Source organism: Pelophylax lessonae, assembly GCF_965119305.1.
Source record: "Pelophylax lessonae genome assembly, chromosome: 7".
Lineage (NCBI taxonomy): Eukaryota > Metazoa > Chordata > Amphibia > Anura > Ranidae > Pelophylax > Pelophylax lessonae.
The window spans coordinates 84,950,997-84,969,562 of record NC_138774.1 but is presented as its reverse complement, the minus strand read 5'-3'; the positions used below and the strand labels follow the sequence as shown (position 1 = coordinate 84,969,562).

The 18,566-nt window shown below is 39.8% G+C and overlaps 2 protein-coding genes across 2 annotated transcripts in view; one reads left to right on the top strand and one right to left on the bottom strand.

Annotated features, from left to right (window-relative positions):
- LOC309559345 (cytochrome c oxidase subunit 7A2, mitochondrial-like) overlaps positions 1-15,581 on the top strand; it is a 361,900-nt gene extending 346,319 nt beyond the window's left edge. The window contains exon 5 of the mRNA XM_082262579.1: positions 15,570-15,581. The gene's annotated coding sequence lies outside the window, so the exon portion shown is untranslated. The remainder of the gene's footprint in view (positions 1-15,569) is intronic.
- Positions 1-18,173, bottom strand: part of LOC309559342 (uncharacterized protein) — a 70,728-nt gene extending 52,555 nt beyond the window's left edge. The window contains exons 1-3 of the mRNA XM_082262575.1: positions 17,751-18,173; positions 16,514-16,753; positions 9,007-9,064 (exon numbers count right to left, since the gene is read on the bottom strand). Of these exons, the coding sequence (XP_082118701.1) occupies positions 9,007-9,064; positions 16,514-16,753; positions 17,751-17,810 (358 nt within the window). The 5' untranslated portion in view covers positions 17,811-18,173. The remainder of the gene's footprint in view (positions 1-9,006; positions 9,065-16,513; positions 16,754-17,750) is intronic.
- Between the last annotated feature and the right edge of the window lie 393 nt (positions 18,174-18,566).

The following is an 18,566-nucleotide window of genomic DNA, read 5'->3' as shown; positions in this document are numbered from 1 at the left end:
GCCTTAAAGAATCTGCAACTGACAGCTTGGTGCCAGATACTACCTTCAGTGGTCGAGTGGAGTCCATGCTTTGACGGGTTATGGTGGGTGGTCATAATATTTTGATTGATCGCCTCCTGATGACATCCTAGATATGATGAAACGCGTAGGGGTGGAAACTTCTGGCCACGTCACTTACGTTCTTCGGAACGCACACCAGCTCTCATAAGGATTGGAGCAGCGGCGTCCTTCAAGCACTTTGCCAGATTCTTCCACGTCCCAGGAGAGGCACCTAGTGTGTGTGTAAACTTTTATTTTATTGTGGTCAATTTTAATAAACCGTTTTATGCTACGCATGCTGTTCTTTGGTTTTCTTCCCGTTAGGTCATGGGACAAACCAGTGAAGCATTGGTCCAAGGTTGATGGGATAATTTGCACAGCAAGTCTGTGACATAAAGCTGTATTTACCTTTGTAGGCATATGAACAGGGGGTCAACAACCTTTGGTGAGTGCAGTCCCCGGAGGGATAATGGTGGTGACACAGAGTGGAGTCAGCGGCAGTAGAACACACAAGGCACAAGTCACTTTAATCTACAAGAATTGGAGCACAAGTGGATTGTACTTTCTTTTGCACTACTGCACTTTGATTTAGCACTGAGAATTCCACTTTATGGACATTTGCACTTTAAAACTTAATTACATGTATTAATTTGTTTTTTACATGGTTAATATTTAAGAATTTGTTTATTAATAACAAGGGGATTACATAATTTAAATAAGGGCAAGCGCAGCTTTTCAATTTACATTACTTATGACTGATCAGTGGAAATGTTGCATCCCCAAGCTTTTTTTGCATATCAGAATGCAACACCATAATGCTGCATCCACCCAGTGTCTTCCCCCTATACTTTTCATAACACAATAAATGAAACAATAGAAGATATATAAACACAATGTGTGTGCCTTAAAATAAATACATAAATAAATGTGATACTACATTTTCTTTTTCAGTAGATTATTTTATACTCAATTAGTGGTGTCCCACAGCCCCAATATCATTTAAACCTGCTCTAGGAACAGCGGGGGATAAAAGTCCAGAGACTGGCCTACCTACAAGGCTTAAGTCCTGTACACAAGATAAGAAAATCAGATCGTTAGTATGGTGCTTTCAACAGCCGATTACGAATTTTCGAACAAAAAAACTGAATGTGCAGGCTATAAAATTTTTAACGTACGTAAGCACAACGTCCGAGTTTTGTTTAATTAGTACAGTTTTCGTCCGAAAAAAAATGTAAGAGCAAGACTACGCATGCTCGGAAATGAAAGAATACATACAAAACAAAACGTATGACATCACTTCTGAAATTCTGCCGTACGAGAATTTTCGTATGAAAGTAACCTCTCCACTTTCGATAAGAGACTAGCATGCAGCAAAAAAACAACGGAAATTCGTCCGATAATCTGATTGTGTGTACAAGGCTTTAGAAAGATAACTTTGACTAAAGTGGGCCAAAGATGATACAAGTTTTTTCTTACCTATCCTATACGGATTACCGATTACCCCATCAACACAGGCAGTGTGGATGGGGGAATCCCTCCCACAGAACTATTGTGTTCTCCCAGTGGGGAAGCCATCCCTGCCAGAACACAGTGATTATTGCTAGTGGCTATGGCATGAAAAGTCTGACATACTGGTTGTATCCAAATTGATCTGTAAAATCAGTCTTCCCATACATGGTTCCAATCTTGGCTAGTCCTGAACTGGCCAAGATTCTAACTGTCTATGGCCAACTTAAAGGTGTTACTAAACCCATGATCCTGCACTTACTATATCTGGTCTCCCACAGTACACAGAACATGGAAATGCAATCATTTTAGTACATATAAACTGCTAAATACCTTTTCTCTTCAGCAGTTAAAGTAGTCTTGTGACTTCTATCAGTGTCTGTTTAAAGCTTTTAGGAAGAGTTTTCATTCTGCTCTGACTGTCCTATCTGAATGCAGACCCCTGATCCTTTGTCTGGACAGTGCTGATTGGCTCTGTGCTGATCATATGCACTCTCCCAAGAAAAAAAACTCTCCAGCAATACAAATCAAACTGAGCATGCAACGCAAGAAGGGGAGGATCTGTGCATACAGGATCTAACAACCTTTTTATATAATGCAGATGATTAACTCCTTAGGTTCCACAGTGAGTATAACAAGCATGCATTACTGCATATAAAGACTGATTTTACTGATGTGGGTTTAGTAACACTTTAAGGGTTACACTTAGAGGGAAAAATCAAGTTTAAGGATAGTACATCTGTATTTTAAATGCCCCTCCCCACTCTAGAAAATACCTCTCTTATACCTTTTTAGGTTAGAAAATACCTCTCTTATACCTTTTTAGGTTAAAGTGTATGTCCATTTTTGTAGCAAAATTGGGATAAGGCTTGCTTTATATTTGTTAGATGTTCCTATTCACATAGCATAAATTTAATTTATTAACCACTTAAGGACCAAGACTATTTACAAGTTAAAATCAGTATTTTTTAGCAATGACTCTGGAGAATAAAATGGCAGTCATTACAATATTTTTTGTCAGTATTTGCGCAGCGGACTTTCAAACATAATTTTTTTGGAAAAAATAATATTCACTGCATTTAAAAAACTAAACAGTAAAGTTAGCCCAATTTTATTGTATATTGTGAAAGATGATGTCACGCCGAGTAAATAGATACCTAACATGTTACGGTTTAAAATTGCGCACACTCGTGGAAAGACGACAAACTATGGTACTCCATAGGCGACGCTTACCAGTTTAGGGTTACAGCATAGGTCTTATTGCTCTCGCTCTGGCGATCAGGGTGATACCTCACGTGTGGTTTGAACACCGTTTTCATTTGCGGGCGCGACTTACGTATGTGTTTTCTTTCTTGCGCGAGCTCACATTGACGGGGGCGCTCTAAAATGTTTTTTTATTTTTCCTATTTATTTTGTTTCATTTTTTATTTTTAGCACTGTTTAAAAAAAAAAAAATCTGATCACTTTTATTGCTGTCACAAAGAATGTAACCATCCCTTGTGACAGTATTAGGCAGTGACAGGTGCTCTTTATGGAGGGATCTGGGGTCTAAAAGACTCTAGACCCATCTACTGCACTTCAAAGTATTTAACATGCCAAAATCAGCATTTTTGAATACTAACAAATTTCAAATTTGGCGCCATTAGCCGCCGAGTAAACCGAAAGTGGCCTCATGACATTGCTTCCAGATTAATACATCGGAGGCCCCGATCAAAGCTGAATCCAGCTTTGTTCGGGACTCAAGCCAGCCAGCGGATGTGCCAGCTGGTTGCTCAGGTCCGCTCGCTGGGATAACGGCTGAGTGGCTCCTGGGCTGCATCAGCTTTTATCTTCTGAAAGCCGACTGCCGGCTCTAAAGAACGGTACTGGGATGATGCCTGCGGCTACAGGCATCGTCCCAGTACAACCACTTCTCCGAGCTGACGTACAGGTACGTCAATTCGCGGGAAGTGGTTAAATTTGCTGCTTACCCTTTTAGTTGCTTAAAAATCCTTTGCTTTCCCCTTCTAAGAAATGTTATGGAGGGGGCTGTGAATTTGTTTATCATTTTAACCCTGTCCATACTGTGCTGCCAGATCTCATTATCAGTTGTAAGCTGGATGTGCTCTCACTGTCTGTCCCAACAAAGGATAATAGACTCCTAACTTTGAGTGGTGCAATATATGTTAATGCTGTCCATCACTCTGTACTCTGATTGAACATTATAAGCATTTCTGGACAATTTCAAGCTGGTTATAGAGTCCTGTATATACAACCGCTTCAAAGAAGGGGCATATTGTCAGTGATTACCTATCATAGCAGAGTTTAAGAAAAATGTCAGAACTACCTATTGGTTAATTCCTATTCTGCAGGTCATGTGACTGCTTATTTTCTCCTTGCGCTACATGACTTGGTGGGTGGGACTACGCTGCAGGGACATGAGTAGGATACGCCCTCCTTCCTGGGCAGAGCAAAGTGGAGCAGAGCTGTCAGTCAAGGCATTGGATCCACCCCTGTAGGCATTGCTCTCTGTGATGTGGGCAGTTGGGAGGACTAAGCCCAAAAGTAGGCCTTGAGTAGACCTGGTCTGTTAGGAGACTGTAACCATGCATATTGCGGTGGCAACACTGCAGAGGCTGAATGAGATCATTGCCTCCAAAAACAAGGAAGTCAGAGTGACTGGCAGGATCAACAAACTTTATTTTTTTAAAAATGAAAGAGCATAGATGGATTATAAACATTTTTAGAGGGGGTTACAATTTATTCTCCCTATGCTACATCTATATATTTGATGTCCTATATATATATAATTTATTTCCTCAAAGACAAAAAAACTGCACTTACGGTGTGGGAGAGAATAAACTGCTGCTGATAGCAATCTCTGCATCCAATAAGCATTTTTTTCTGTAGAAAGGGGAAAATTCTTTAAGTGCATTTGCATGGCACTTAAATATCAGGGCACTCGGGGAGTAGCATAGCAATCATAGCAACTACAATGAGAGATTGTGCCCAATGACAGAACTGTCTGTGTATTACAGAGCTAAGCAATAATGTGCCCATCTAACCACCATAGGATTTTTAACGTAATTTTGGCCTAAATATGCAGGCTAGTACTACTTGAGAATGCATGTTTATGCTCTAATAGGACTGGTTACTGACTTATTGCAGTGGAACTACTGTCATCAGCAAGTAAAATATAGCATGGCCAGTTGGTTATTTCCCTAAACAAGTTGGCCAGCAGGTTTCCATTACAGTTTTATTTCCTGTCCATAGGCACTATTTTTGTTACTCAATAATTACCTATGGTAAATCTGGATTTCCTTCAGAATCCTTCAGCCTGCATAAAATCAATTGAGCACTGCATATGCTGGTTTAAAAAAAATGTTATAACGAGGGGACTAATGTGTTATATACAACAAACGAAATGCAATAGATCATTGAAGTCTGATATGGCTATTCCCTGGCAGACCTGAATCTTTTTCACATTACATTATTATCTTCGGTGTAAATGTGTTTAAATTTCTACATCAGAAATTTCTTAGTAGGGAGAACTGCCTGCAAGGGGATTTCTAAGCAGGAAGTCAGCCATGCATAGCAAATAACTCTATCACAAGCCAACTTTATCTCAAAAATTCCGAGCTCGGGAAACTTTCATATGTATTTATTTAGCTGCAGTATATATATACGAAAATTATATTTCTGAGCTTGATTCTACAGTAAATACTGATAACAAGTAGAGATGAGTAAATATTAAACTAGCTATCGCCTTCCAGGCTCTGAACGTGAGATGAAAGCAGTTTCCAGCTGGTTTTGGGTTTACCTGATCTGACTTGCTCATTTCAGGCCATAAAAATATAGATAATACTATATCTGACAGAATCAGCCCAGTCAGTTTGCAAATTTGTATCTTAATCAGTATCTTTTTCCATTAGTTTCTGTAATTCAATGCAGTCAGAATCAAGAGGGCACCTTACAGGTTCGCTGGGAGTGTGAAGCCACAGCTGGTTAATTTCTTCTATATTTCAGTTTCCAGTATTACCCATTAGAAATCTTACGTCCAAGGCAGCTCTGATAGGTGGCTTTGAGAAATGTCAAGGAGCTTGACGAGATCCACTCAGCTGCCTGATTGACATCTGGTTCCTGGTCTCAGCATTCACCTGAGAGCCAAAGTCAGCTGCACCCATCCCCTCCCCAGCCTGGTACTCCATTAAGCGCTGGAGAAGTAGAGCGATGACTGACAGTCATTGCTCTCCTCTCTGTGCAGACCAAAAACCGAGTGATCAGCGGTCATGTGATCACTCAGTTCTCAGGCTTAGGGCCGGGGACAGCTGCAGCATCAGAACAATGCTGCAGCATGGAGGTAAGTATGTAATGTATGTTTTTTTTTTATTAACCCAATACATCTCCTTTAAGATTGTCATTGGAAAAGGTGTAGGCTGATTGTTGGGGCTTTGCATGGCCATACAGGGAGCGAGCTGATCGGAAAAAAAAAAAACAATAGTTTTGCCTATCTTTACAAGCAAGGTGGATGGAGAAATCATCCCTGCTGTGTAATTGTATTCAGATATTGGGGAGTCCTTTGCTGTCAGGATACACTGATCAGAGATGTAGCTGATTGGCTGCAGCGTTAATCAAAGGAAAATCTTCCAACAAGCCGGTTTGAGAGATATTGATCATCAGAGGGACTTCTTTGAAACGTGAAGGCCATAGATTGAACAAGATTTGGCCTCTCCCTGCTGAACCAGCCAAATTTAAATTCATCTATGACTGACTAGCTTTAGACTAGAATTTAGAAAAGTAAGGCTTCTATCAACAGTGAAATTAATTAAGGAAGTTTAATTCAGGAAGTTAGGGAGAACACAAAGGGCAATTAAGGAAGCCCACACAATGCACTTCACTGCCTTGACAGCTAAATAATTGTATTTGCATCTGCCTTCAGCTTGTGAAAAAACTGGCATAACCTTATGTCATATGCAACTCAGTATTTAGTAATCAGCCTGTTAATTTTTTTGTATTTTCTATATTAAGCAGTTTCAATTAAACTTTTAAGTAGTTAGTAGCCAGTTTATAGTTATGGCTATTTAATCAGAAAAATAGATTAAAAATATTTTGATTTATCAGTAGTTGAGGCTGCTTAGTTCTTCTTGTTCCCCAGAAATAAAAGAACTAACCAGATTTAAATGGAACTCCTCTTTTTTCGTTTTGGATAGAGGGCACTTGGGCTACAGACTCTGTTGGGTTTTGACTGTTATATGTGTCTCTATTTACTCTTGCTTCCTGTTTAATTGACCTAATGTATGTAGGGTGCCAGAAAACACCACAGACATAGGGTTGTCAGAGAGAGAAGTAGTTGGACATATTTTCCAAGTTTTTCCCTGAAAAGCTGACATTAGAGATGTCTGCTGCCTGCCTCCCCACCCCTCGCATTTGGATTGTGCTTGCATATCCAGCTACCTCATATAGTCTATGGTGGCTCTTAGAGAATAATTAAGAAGACTGTAGAACTGAAGGTTAGGGTTGGAACTGTGGACATAAAGAAGATATACATTTTTTACTATAGAACTTTGCAGTTTTCAAGAATTTACTGGTTTTGGAAAGAAAAGGAAACATCAGTTGCAGATTATACAGTTGGTGCGCTTTAATAATTTTAAAATAGCGATGTAGTAAAAAAAATGATTTAGATAGACAGCAAGTTACTTAGCAATAAACCAAAGAAGGAAAATCTCAATGAACGATAGCAGAGATACAGTGTATTGATACAGAGAAAATATTAACACTGAGCAATATATAGTTAATATGCGCTATTAAGGTAGACAATAGTCCTAAATTGGATACTATTGTGCTAAAACGGGTTCCCTTCGTCTTGTCTCAGTTTTTCCAGATGCTAGAGACATGAACATTTTATTGAACGACAAGCATATTAAACAACATTTTGAGTAAAGAATAACAGCCATAATGGGTAAAAAGCCTTCCTATTGATTTTTCAGCAATCTTATCTGTCATCCAGTCATTTGCCACTTTTCAAGGCCAAATGGTCACAGATCCGATCATTTCATCCCATTATGACCTCAACATTTGGAATTGACCTATTAACTTAGAAGATGGCTCCAGGAATGGGGCCAAACAAGAGAACATATCTTGTGGAAATAGAGTTCATCTTTTTTGACCCCAATCCAAAGTTTTGCTTTTTATTTTGCCGTTCCTATTTCTTATCTATCCCCAGGAGATTATCAATTCAATTTTATAAGAGTAAGATTGAATTATAAGTGGAGGGCATAACTTGCTAATTCCCTGCGGGGAATAAAGGGGTTTTTATTTGCACTTATATGGCACTAACATATTAGCATGTTATAGAGTACACAAAACCATTTTCATCAGTCACTGCCTCGGAAGTAGCCTATAATCTAGTGTCATGACTCATACACAGTGACGATTTGGTCAGACGTCAATTAACCTACTAGTACGCTTTTGGCAGGAGACCCATGGGGGCATGGGGAGAACATGCAACACAATCTTAGTATCCCAAGTGGGTTTTGACCACACGGCAGCAAGTTAGCTGTGCTAACCACTTTGCCACCATGCTACTGTGTTTGGGGTAAAAAGTGGTAAATTAGGGAGAAGAATTTACAGCTCTAATGAAAACATGCACACAGTAAAGCCTATTCACCCTGCACAGCTGCAGTAACAGGAAAGTGGAGGTAAAACTATAAAAAAAGGTTATTGGAAAGTAAAATGCTTGTTAATTTCTGTAACTTCTGTAAAGCTTTAAAGGATTAATTTAGCTTAAAACCGATATTTTTCATTTTGGCACATGAATGCAGAGTTCCACTTACAGTAGTTAGTATTATCCTAATCCCTTGTTAGATTTCTTATACCACGTTTTCAGAACCCTTAATGTAATTAATTAAAAGTTGGGATCTATAGTTATAGTCTATCTATCTATCTATCTATCTATCTATCTATCTATCTATCTATCTATCTATCTATCTATCTATCTATCTATCTATCTAGTTCAAAGATGCCAAAGTATTCTGAATATGTCAGAATTATCAAATGATGATCATCTAATGCAGCCATTCTCACCAAGGGTTCTGTGGAAACCTAGGGTTCCTCCAGAGTAGGTTAGTGGTTCTTTGAGCTGTGACTAACTGATCTCCCATGTAATGGTGCCTTCATAGCTCCAGGTCCAATACTACTTGGTAGAGCCAGAGGAATTACTGTAAGGGTGGCATTCTGACCACCACTGTAAGGGGAGCATTCTCCCCACTATCCACCACCAATGTAAGGGACATTTACTCAATTGACTAATCTTTGCAGGGAGTCCCTGAGACTTGAAAGTGATTGCAGGGGTTTGGGGTAAAAAGGTTTGGAAAGGCAGATCTAACTTCTAGGGGTAACTAAAGAATACATTCCAATCTCTGACTTAAGAAATGTCTAACTATAGATGACCACTTTTCAGTGAGCAGTTTAAATGAAACTCACCAGTGGATTTCTCTGCTGTGTTCGTGCTCCAGGACTCAATTATAAGTGAGAAAATTCCCTGTAATAAAATAAGAAGTTTAGTGTCAGTGATATGCATATGCCTTTGGTAGGGCAGAGAAAGAGAATTTTACATGGTTCAGAAAAAAGACAGCAGTGTGACCTGACTTTGCAGCATTGGTTGTAGTAAAGAGGGACAGATTCGGGAAGAAGCCCCTTTGTTGCAGTCCTACAATCATTTATTCTGGTACCTTCTAAATATCAGTGTAGATGGAACACCACCCACAATTATGCTATTATCACATCCATATCTGTCCTCTTATGTTTTTTATTCTCCGATAACATTTTTCATTTCCATTTCAAAAAAGTTATACTATAAACTTAGTAATGGGACAAGCGTGTCACACTATATACAAATTTTTGCCACAGCTGAGCAATCTCTTCACCATGCATGGTGCACAACTGGAAAATAATTTTAACAAATCATCTTTTCCTCTACTCTGTTACACGCGGTGCATTTTTGCTCTGTTTAATTAATTAGCAAAGCCAAGCCAAATGTGTTTCAGTACAAAGACAAACGAATATCTAAGTTGAAGAAAAGTAGAACTGGGATTATACCTCTACAAATATTAGTGATCACATTACTTATATTTATTTTATCTTCTTCAAAATTCTGCTGATTTCAATTAAATAAAACGATCTTAGTGCATCTTAAAAAGAGCTGTACAGCAAACACTAGTGCTGTGCTAATACAGATCACTTAGTTTACCTTAGGATACCCCAAATTATTTGATAACATTCCAGGGAAACGGGTTTGATTTTTAGCTGGACAGTTCTTTGTCTAAGATAGATCGTGGAAAGATTGTTCATATAACAGTTGAATTTGAATGAAAAATAGATGTCTACAGCTGTTATTTTTTATTTTTTTTTGTGTGCCTATTTATTTCATTTTAAAATAATCCAACTATTCTATGCAATACACAATATGATTCCCTGTATCTGCAAGCCTCATTATAATAACATTTAATGTCATTGTAGGGGTAGTTTAGGAGTGAGTAATCGTTTTGGCCAGTGAGATTGTTATTGTTAAAGTAGAAACTTAATCTGCTTGTATTTTGCCTTTCCTGATTCCTACCTTGCCCTCTTATAATTTTGCAGATTTTTATTTTTTTCTTGAAGCTCAGCAGTGCAGTATGCACACTCAAAACTAAACACCTGGTGCATAAAAGGAGGGAAAACAAAAAATGTGAACAGGGTATTCACATGGTCCTCTTCCGAAGAGCAAGGACCCTGGCAGCGATCCTCTGGGTACCAAGGTTCACAACACAAACTAGGGTACTAGTGGTCCACCTCGCCGAAACCGGATGGACTCCTTTCTTAGGGAGGCCTGCCAAAGCGAGGCCTACCCTAGTACTAGGTGGGGCTCCCCTAAAGGGAGATCCCATGGGAGGGGGGGCCATATGACTCCCCCCCCCCAAGACTTTCAGGGCAAGCCCCAGGACCTACACCCTACTAGTTGGGAGTAAGTGCCAAGCTGTGTATATGCAGAAAAACAACATGAAATGGAGAAAGTCCTTCAGGTGCCAATGTGCACTACCTCATAAAAATGCAAATTTTTCTTTAAATAAAACCTTTATGTTTTCATTTTAGAGTGATACCGTCACTGGGTCTCTGGCCTTCAATATGCAATGCAGGCGGGTCATTGGGTGGTAAGGAGAGCTAGCAGGCTGCTATAGATAGCTTCCTGAAAACATCATGGCACCCTGCCTCAATACTTCTCTCAATGTCTCTCAGCCCTGATGCAAGCAGTGGATTCGTTCTTGGCAGGAGTTATGCAAATATCAAAATGCTTTGATATAGGCAGGTGTCAGTCTGGAGTGGGCGTTGCTAGGCAGACTACATTTGCATGTGGACCAGCCTAGGTAACACTCATATGTGATGCTGAGCCTCCATCTATCTGGCTTGCTGCAGCTTCCAAAGCATTTTGTGAGAAATTCAAGCTCCAACTGGTAAAAGACTAAAGTGTAGCTCCCAATTTTGTGGAGTTTTTAAAAGTATTTCGTCAGTTTCCAACCATAGCAGATTCTCCCTTTTTTTTTGTTTCCCAATTTCAAACATCTAAACAATTAAAATTGTGGCTAAATGTAATTACAACCACCGTATGACTAGTCTAAACGTCTGCCCACCCTGACTGTAATATTTTAGTTTCTTAAAATTGAGGAACAGAATGCTGTGAGCCATTCATTTCTCTGCAAGTGCATTTTCAATTAAAAGTAATGGTAATCAGGCCAAATCAGATCAAATTAGACTGTTAGGTGATCTAGTAGATATGTACTGGATCCATTTCCTTGATCCAGTTATTAACAGCTGGATCTGCCAACTTCTGAAAGCAAAGAGATACACACAGAAGGCTTTTTATCTTAATGCATAGAATGCATTAGGGTAAAAACCCATCTGGGCTGCAGGATCCCCCCAGCCTGCCTAATACATACCTGAGCCCAATCTGGATCCAGTGATATGCACGATAGCAGGGGCTCTGTCTGCTCTCTCTCCCTCCTCATTGGCTCAGATGGAACCATTGGCTATTTATAGCAGAGGGCGGGGCTGAGCCATGCTCTGTTTGTCTTATGGACACACAATAGGGGGTTTGAGAGCGAGCATGCACGAGTGTCCCGATAGAAAGCAGCTTGCAATGGGGCCACTCGGCAGGGGGGAAGAGCCAAGAGTACTGCCAGGGGACCCAAGAAGAGGATGTTATTGTGGTACGCAGTGGGAATGCACACCTCCAACACTCCCAGAAATGTTGAAGTGACACTAAACTCTGGTTTACAAAGATCTACTCAAATATGTATTCCTAACTTAGAAAAGTACCTTCCATTGCTCTCATCCTCCAGATTCCTTGATCCGACTACCTGTTAAAGGGGCCCTACGTTTATTCTGCATGATCTCACTGTATGTAGGAGTGTAGCCACCCTCTCTTGCTCGGGCTATGGATTAGGGACTATGGAATGTGTAGTGTGCATAAGAGTACATTACCACAACAAATGTGCAATGCTCATTCCAAACAGACAGAAGTGAGGGAGAAAAGGAGAGATTCATGAGCTCACGGAGATTGTAACGGAAGCATTAATAAAATGTCATGAAAAAAAAAGATTACAAGGCCAATTTTTGGTGAATAAGGATATTTTTAGTGTCACTTTAAATGCCTGACAGAAGCTGCAACACTAGAGCAAAGGGAAGGTAGAAGGTAGGCCTTCAGAGGGGTGAAGATACATTTTCATAGTGATTTTTTTTGTAACATAGCAGGTGCTCTTTAAAAGCCAAATCACCTCATTAATTGATGGCTAACATGTTACAAGACTTTACTGCTGGTATTAATATGGTTCAAAGAGCACTGATGTGCCTCTAGCCATACTAGACAGTTGGCATTTCCAGCCAGTCAGGACAGTGTAAGATTATAATGGTTTGGTTGCTGTTAGTTATTTCCCCTTTGTATGTTGCTTATGACATTATTTTTTAGCAGCCTATGGGCTCGTTCACACGTGAAGCTGGGGATGGGTGTGTTAAAATCCCACAGTTGAGTTGTGCTTATACTGCCCCCCCTCCCCCCAACTGCAACCCCTTTAGCTGCAGAAGCAGTGGTTGGGTGTGTACACTTGCTGGACACAATGTTTTGCTTCATGGCGGCAGCAGTAATTATAAGCCCTGAAACTTTTGGAGGGTGCAGTTTCTGCCGATCACGGCCCATTCAAGTGAACGGGCCTCTCGGCAAGTGCCCCGCAACTGCATGCAATGCAAATGGTTGCAGCGCACTAACGCAGCAATCAAGGGTGATACAATGCCTCTTTAGAGCCTGTCAGATGCTCTCTGAAGAGCAATCTGAATGGAGATCACTTCTCAGAGAGAATTCTCTAGTGTCAATAGGTGGTGGCTGGCATAGGTAGTAAGCACCAAGTTAAAACAGTAAGATGTGTGAACATTATGATTGTATAGCCTATAGGGTAAATACTTTAGACAAATCATTCTAAACTTTTACCCTCAAGGAACTCTTAAAATAAGTTTCAGGTCTCGGGGAAGCCCTGCTAATAATTACTTTACCTGCAGATTGCATACCAAAGGGTGCTCAATACGTTGTTAAAAATGAGGAATAAGGTGCCCTAAAAGTATTTAACACCTGGGGCAAATCAATTTTTAACACTCGTCTGTTCTAAATGATAAAACTATTTTTAGTAATATTCTTCAAATGAAACAAATAATAATAATGCTATAAATAGAAGCACACGGTGTAAATTGTAGTGTCTGCTAACATGATTAGTTAGTGTTCAAGTGACTCTTTGTATCGGTGGTCAGTCGAAAACTGCCCCTTGTATTTGTGGGCAGTAAAAAATGTCTCACTTGTTTTGGTGGTCTGTAGAAAATTGCACCCTTGTATTAGTGGTCAGTAACAAATTGCCACCTAGTATTAGTGTCCAGTGCAAATTGCCCCCTTGTATTAGTGTCCAGTAAAAAATTGCCCCTTGTATTGGTGGCCAGTAAAAAAAATTGTCCCCTTGTATGGGGGGCTAGTAGAAAATTGCCCTTTTGTATTGGTGGCCAGTAAAAAATCACCCCCTTGTATTGGTGGCCAGTTAACAATTGCCACCCTTGCATTGATGGTTGTTGCAGGCAGGAGATCACTTAGCCACTACTGAAGGTCCCCCAGCACTTTCAGGGGAAGCCTAGGGTTCTACCAAATGTGGAGCATATACCCAAAGGCCCCAGTGAACGGGAGCACCAAAAAATTGGTGAAATCCAGATTCACAACAGGTGGCCGTTGACAGAGCAGTACTGTAAAAAACAAGGTATGGAGAGAACAAGAATCCCTAGGGTTCTGCAGAACTCAGGTTGAGAAAGGCTACTTAAGAGCAATGCGATGTGGTGAAGAAGAGCAATAAAGATAAATTATTGTATAAAATATGTATAGAATGAAGTGTTTGTGTATTACGTATAACATGGAAATGAATAATGCAGTAATAGGTAGACTAAGTACTTGTTATGGCTATGTACAGAATGTAACCTGAAGTCAAGTGTAGGCAGTCTACAGTTTTTTTAGTTAGCAGTTCCGATCGTCTTCTCATGACTTCTATCACTGCTGTGCACCATGGCATATCTTATGAGAAGTGGTGTAGAACCACTTTACCAATATTGATAGTCATTGTGTTTCCCTAGTGGAATCTTAATATTATGTCCTGTGGGATGTAGGTGCAAATTGTAACCTTGAGCTGGAACGCAAAGTCTAACTTTTACTTAACACCACCTTCAGCCCCTATTTGATTAATATCTTCGTCAATATGTAATTAAAAGCATATAAGGCAGTGCGAGGAGCAATGAAACCGTGCAGGGTGGACTTTCCTACATATTTATAGGTAATGCAGTCATTGAGGACTTATGCAACCTGAAATGTGTGAGTAGGGGTAATGGAATCCTGTGCTCCATATGATGTTGACTTTAAACTTTCAGAGAATTTGCTAAGGTATCCATTTATCTTCTTTAGTTACCCATGATGACCAATCTAATTTCTGCAGTATTAACCTTTCACTGGTCAGAACAACTAAAATGAGTAAGGTTTGGCCCTGGGTTGCTGACTTTTCCATACTGGCTGATGCCCCTTCTTAGTAGTTTGTATTACTTATGAGGTTCTTAATGGGTGCTGGAAAATCTTTCAGGGTACGCCATCAAATAGTTATTTGGTTATTTGTGTTTATTTTGTTAAATTTAGGTATAGCAAATGGATATTTTTCGCTGCAGAGAATCTATTTAAATGAAAAATTACTTAGACATACAGCAATTTACTTTTTGGATAACCGTGTTTTCACCAAACTTGTCAGTATTGTGATTGCAAGGTAATGGACAATTTGACTCTGGATACATTTTAATTATAGAAAATATTTTAAAACTAAAAATACTAATGGGGAAAATAACACGTACAATTATTAAAAGAGTATACCCAAACTCCTTTTAGTATGTTAATCTAGGCTGCTACCTATTGTGGCTCTATGATAATTAGAGTAAAACATGTTACTCATTAAAAACTAAATTCTGATTGGCAGATGATTCATGAATACAGTCTGGTATCAGAAGGTAGAAGTTAAAATTGTCTTTTGACTTGAAAAAACACAACTATATAACTAAACGGCTGTTGATAGTTTCAAGCCATATAACACGTGTTACAGAATAGACATAACGTTTAAAGCAGGGACTCCCTGATGCCTTTGTCTGGAGGATTTATTCCCTTGACAAAGTCATTGTGGATGGAGCCACCAAAAAGAGGATGCTATGACATAAGAACACTGGATAATGAAGATTAGAGGATTCCCGTTAACAATTCTGTAAAATAACGAGCAACCACCAGAGGGCGCTGGTAGACAAAGGCACAGTGACATGGAGATCCCATCCATAGGGTTCCCAGTAGACAGATGTTTGTGACCAGAGATGGGGCAACTGAAAGACAAAGGTTCTATGACTAGAGAAGCCATAATTAGAAGGATGCTGGCAGACAAAGAACATGTGGCAGAGGGAAGCACCATATGAGTGTGCTGGCAGATAAATGTCCCTTGACAAGAGCAATCAACACTATGGGGTGGTTCTATGGCACCTATAGAGGACACTAATAAAGGTTTTTGAACAATAAAAAATCCATAACTGGGGTTTCTTTACAGACAAAGGTCCTGTGACTTGAGATACAACTAGGGGGTGCTAGACAATGGGTTTTAGCCCACACCACTAGATGGTGCTCTAAAGAATATGTGTATTTTACCATGCAGTAATAGTTTATGGTTCTAGGTAGACAAAGGCTGTGGGGAGCCTAGAAGTTATTAGATATACAATTATCAAAAACCTAAAAATAAATATATTCTACCAGGATTATTCTTTAGGATTTAGGTCAAATTACTATTCCTAGGAGACCAGTCCGGAACAATTACGTTTGAATTTCAGGCCCCTCATCTACATTAGTTGGGCAATAAATATGCTTTTATGTTAGTTTACCATCCCTAATAGAACCAAAGGTTCTAACAAAATGAATATAGTTTTTCAGTACCTTTTTGCCCCATCTGAACATCACTAATTATCTCTACCTCGTGAATTTCAAAAGCAATGCAGCTTAAGCCATCCATAGACATCAAATGATGATCCAGTATCTCATCTGACCATTGAATAATTTCTTGGGATTGAAAGGCTATGGCAGGCAAGACCATGCACACATCTCTGGGGTCACACTATTCCAGCCAGTAGAATTTCCCCATGTGTTTTATTGGCCATGGGTGTCTGTTGAGATCTAAAGGTGCCATTGAACAGTTAGGTCATGAGCTGGTTCTGGTACTGCTATTTGTAGTTTTTATTCGGCCACAAAATAAGGAAGCATTCTCTACCTGGTGTGGTATCAAGCTGGTTCTAGCTTCTAAGTTCAGCCTTACTCTTGAAGCTTCAAAGTGTTACCATTATCAATGAAATAAACAAGGCTTTGACTTACCGGCCATTTGAAGTGAAAGGGGACCCGTATGGGTGTGCTTGAAGATATGGACTCTGGATCCATGGCCATAAGGTCACTGAGAGCAGTCCCAAATGTGCAGGGTGGATCTGGGGACACCACAGGCTGAGCATGCTTCAAACAAACCCTGAAGAAGATGCGGCAAGAGCGACCAACCACACATACCCCACGAGGGCTACTGAATGAGTGGACCTTCAGCTCAAACACACCAGCTGGGTGGACCTGGGAAGACAACAACTGGACTCATTATAGACATAATATACAATGAAAACCAATTGATGTTATCATGTAACTCACATTGGCTTATGTAATAGGACAGTGCACTGAACAATGGTAATGCCCAATAAAAGTAACCCAAAGCAACCCGTAATTTTTTTTGGCTAAAAGTAGCAAGCACAGTGCAATACGACCGATCGCTGTGAGCTGTCAGGGCTGTCACTACACTTGACATATTATTTTCCCTGTAAAATATAGTCCAAAAAAACTGTTTATTAATGTTCAAAGACAACTTGCGCAAAACATATAAATACCCCCAGGGGCAGAGAGCCTTATGTGATAATATGGCACAATGAGTACAATGTAATATATCATTTACCTGCATATACTAAGCATCTTACACTAACAGTACATCAATTAGGAAAATATAAAATCGTACCCTACCGCAGGGTGTATATTATTATTTAGTGAAGTATAATAATCACTGGGGGTGCGGAGCAGTAAAATATATTATAGTAAAGTAACCCATAGTAGCTAGTGTTCATCATTTTGGAGCCAAGAGGACAATGGTACATGATCTCTAATTGCTATGGGTTCTACTTTTACATGATATTATCTGTCCTAGTGCATAAGGGCAATGTTTAGCAATCTTGCTAAAATAATGAAAAAATAATTCAGTAATGAATATTATTATCAAGTTTTCTTTACTGCATGTATAGTATTATTATTATTATTATACAGGATTTATATAGCGCCGACAGTTTGTGCAGCGCTTTACAATATAAGGGAAGACAATACAGTTACAATACAATTCAATACAGGTGGATTTAGAGGTCCCTGCTCGTTAGAGCTTACAATCTAGAAGGGGGGTATATATACCCTCTAGTCCAATATACAGGATAGTACCCCTACCCTGCATAAAGGACCCTTACTCAATGTGTTACAAAGGAAAATTTCTATAGGTTTTATCAAGTTGCTGCAAATTACTTCTTTGGGTACTCACCTCTGGCACGCAGAACATTCCCATCAGGGCCAAAACTAGAAACATCCTTGCTGTCATCATATACCCCTTAGTGACTAAATCCGGAATGAATCCAGCAATGAAATAAAAGTCTCAGTTGAGATCCTGCCTTCCGGAGAAATGGAGATAAATGAAGCCCAAAGGGTTATTTACCCAACAGGACGAGGTAGAAGAAGATGGGTTTGATACAAGAAGCACAAGGCAGGTCAAATGTCAAGCCAAGGAGATGGCACACTGGTTGATGGAGATAGATATCAGATCTGGTGATTGAAGACAATTTTTGGTTTCCTTGAGTGTTAAGAGAAAAGTTCTGTCCAGGAAAGTTGACTTGTAGAGCTCAGTAAATATCCTTTCAGCCAGGCAGAGAGCTATTTGGCATTGGAAAGGCTTGGGTGCTTTGTAAAGCTCAATCCTGTGTGGTCTTTTGTCTGTAGATATAGCCTGCCTGCACTGTGACTAAAGTTCTTCTAAGTCATTGCTAGGCTTTTATACTGAGCGAGACCCTCCTGGTGTCAGATGGCCCCCACCCCTCCCCTGGCTCCCGCTCTATACTCTCCCCCCCCCCCTCCACCTTGTCCATCCCTTCCTCCTCAAGTCACACTTTCTTTGATCAGCTAACCTAAACCTTGAACAACACAAATTAAAGCCTTTGCCCCAAACTGGGACAATAATAGCATTACCCATACAATTACCATGTCATAGTAATAGTAAGAACTAGCCTTATACATTAGATGACAGTCTGCCAGCCACACTGGGCAACAATTGATTGTATATGAGCTTTGCAAAGGCTAGAGCTAT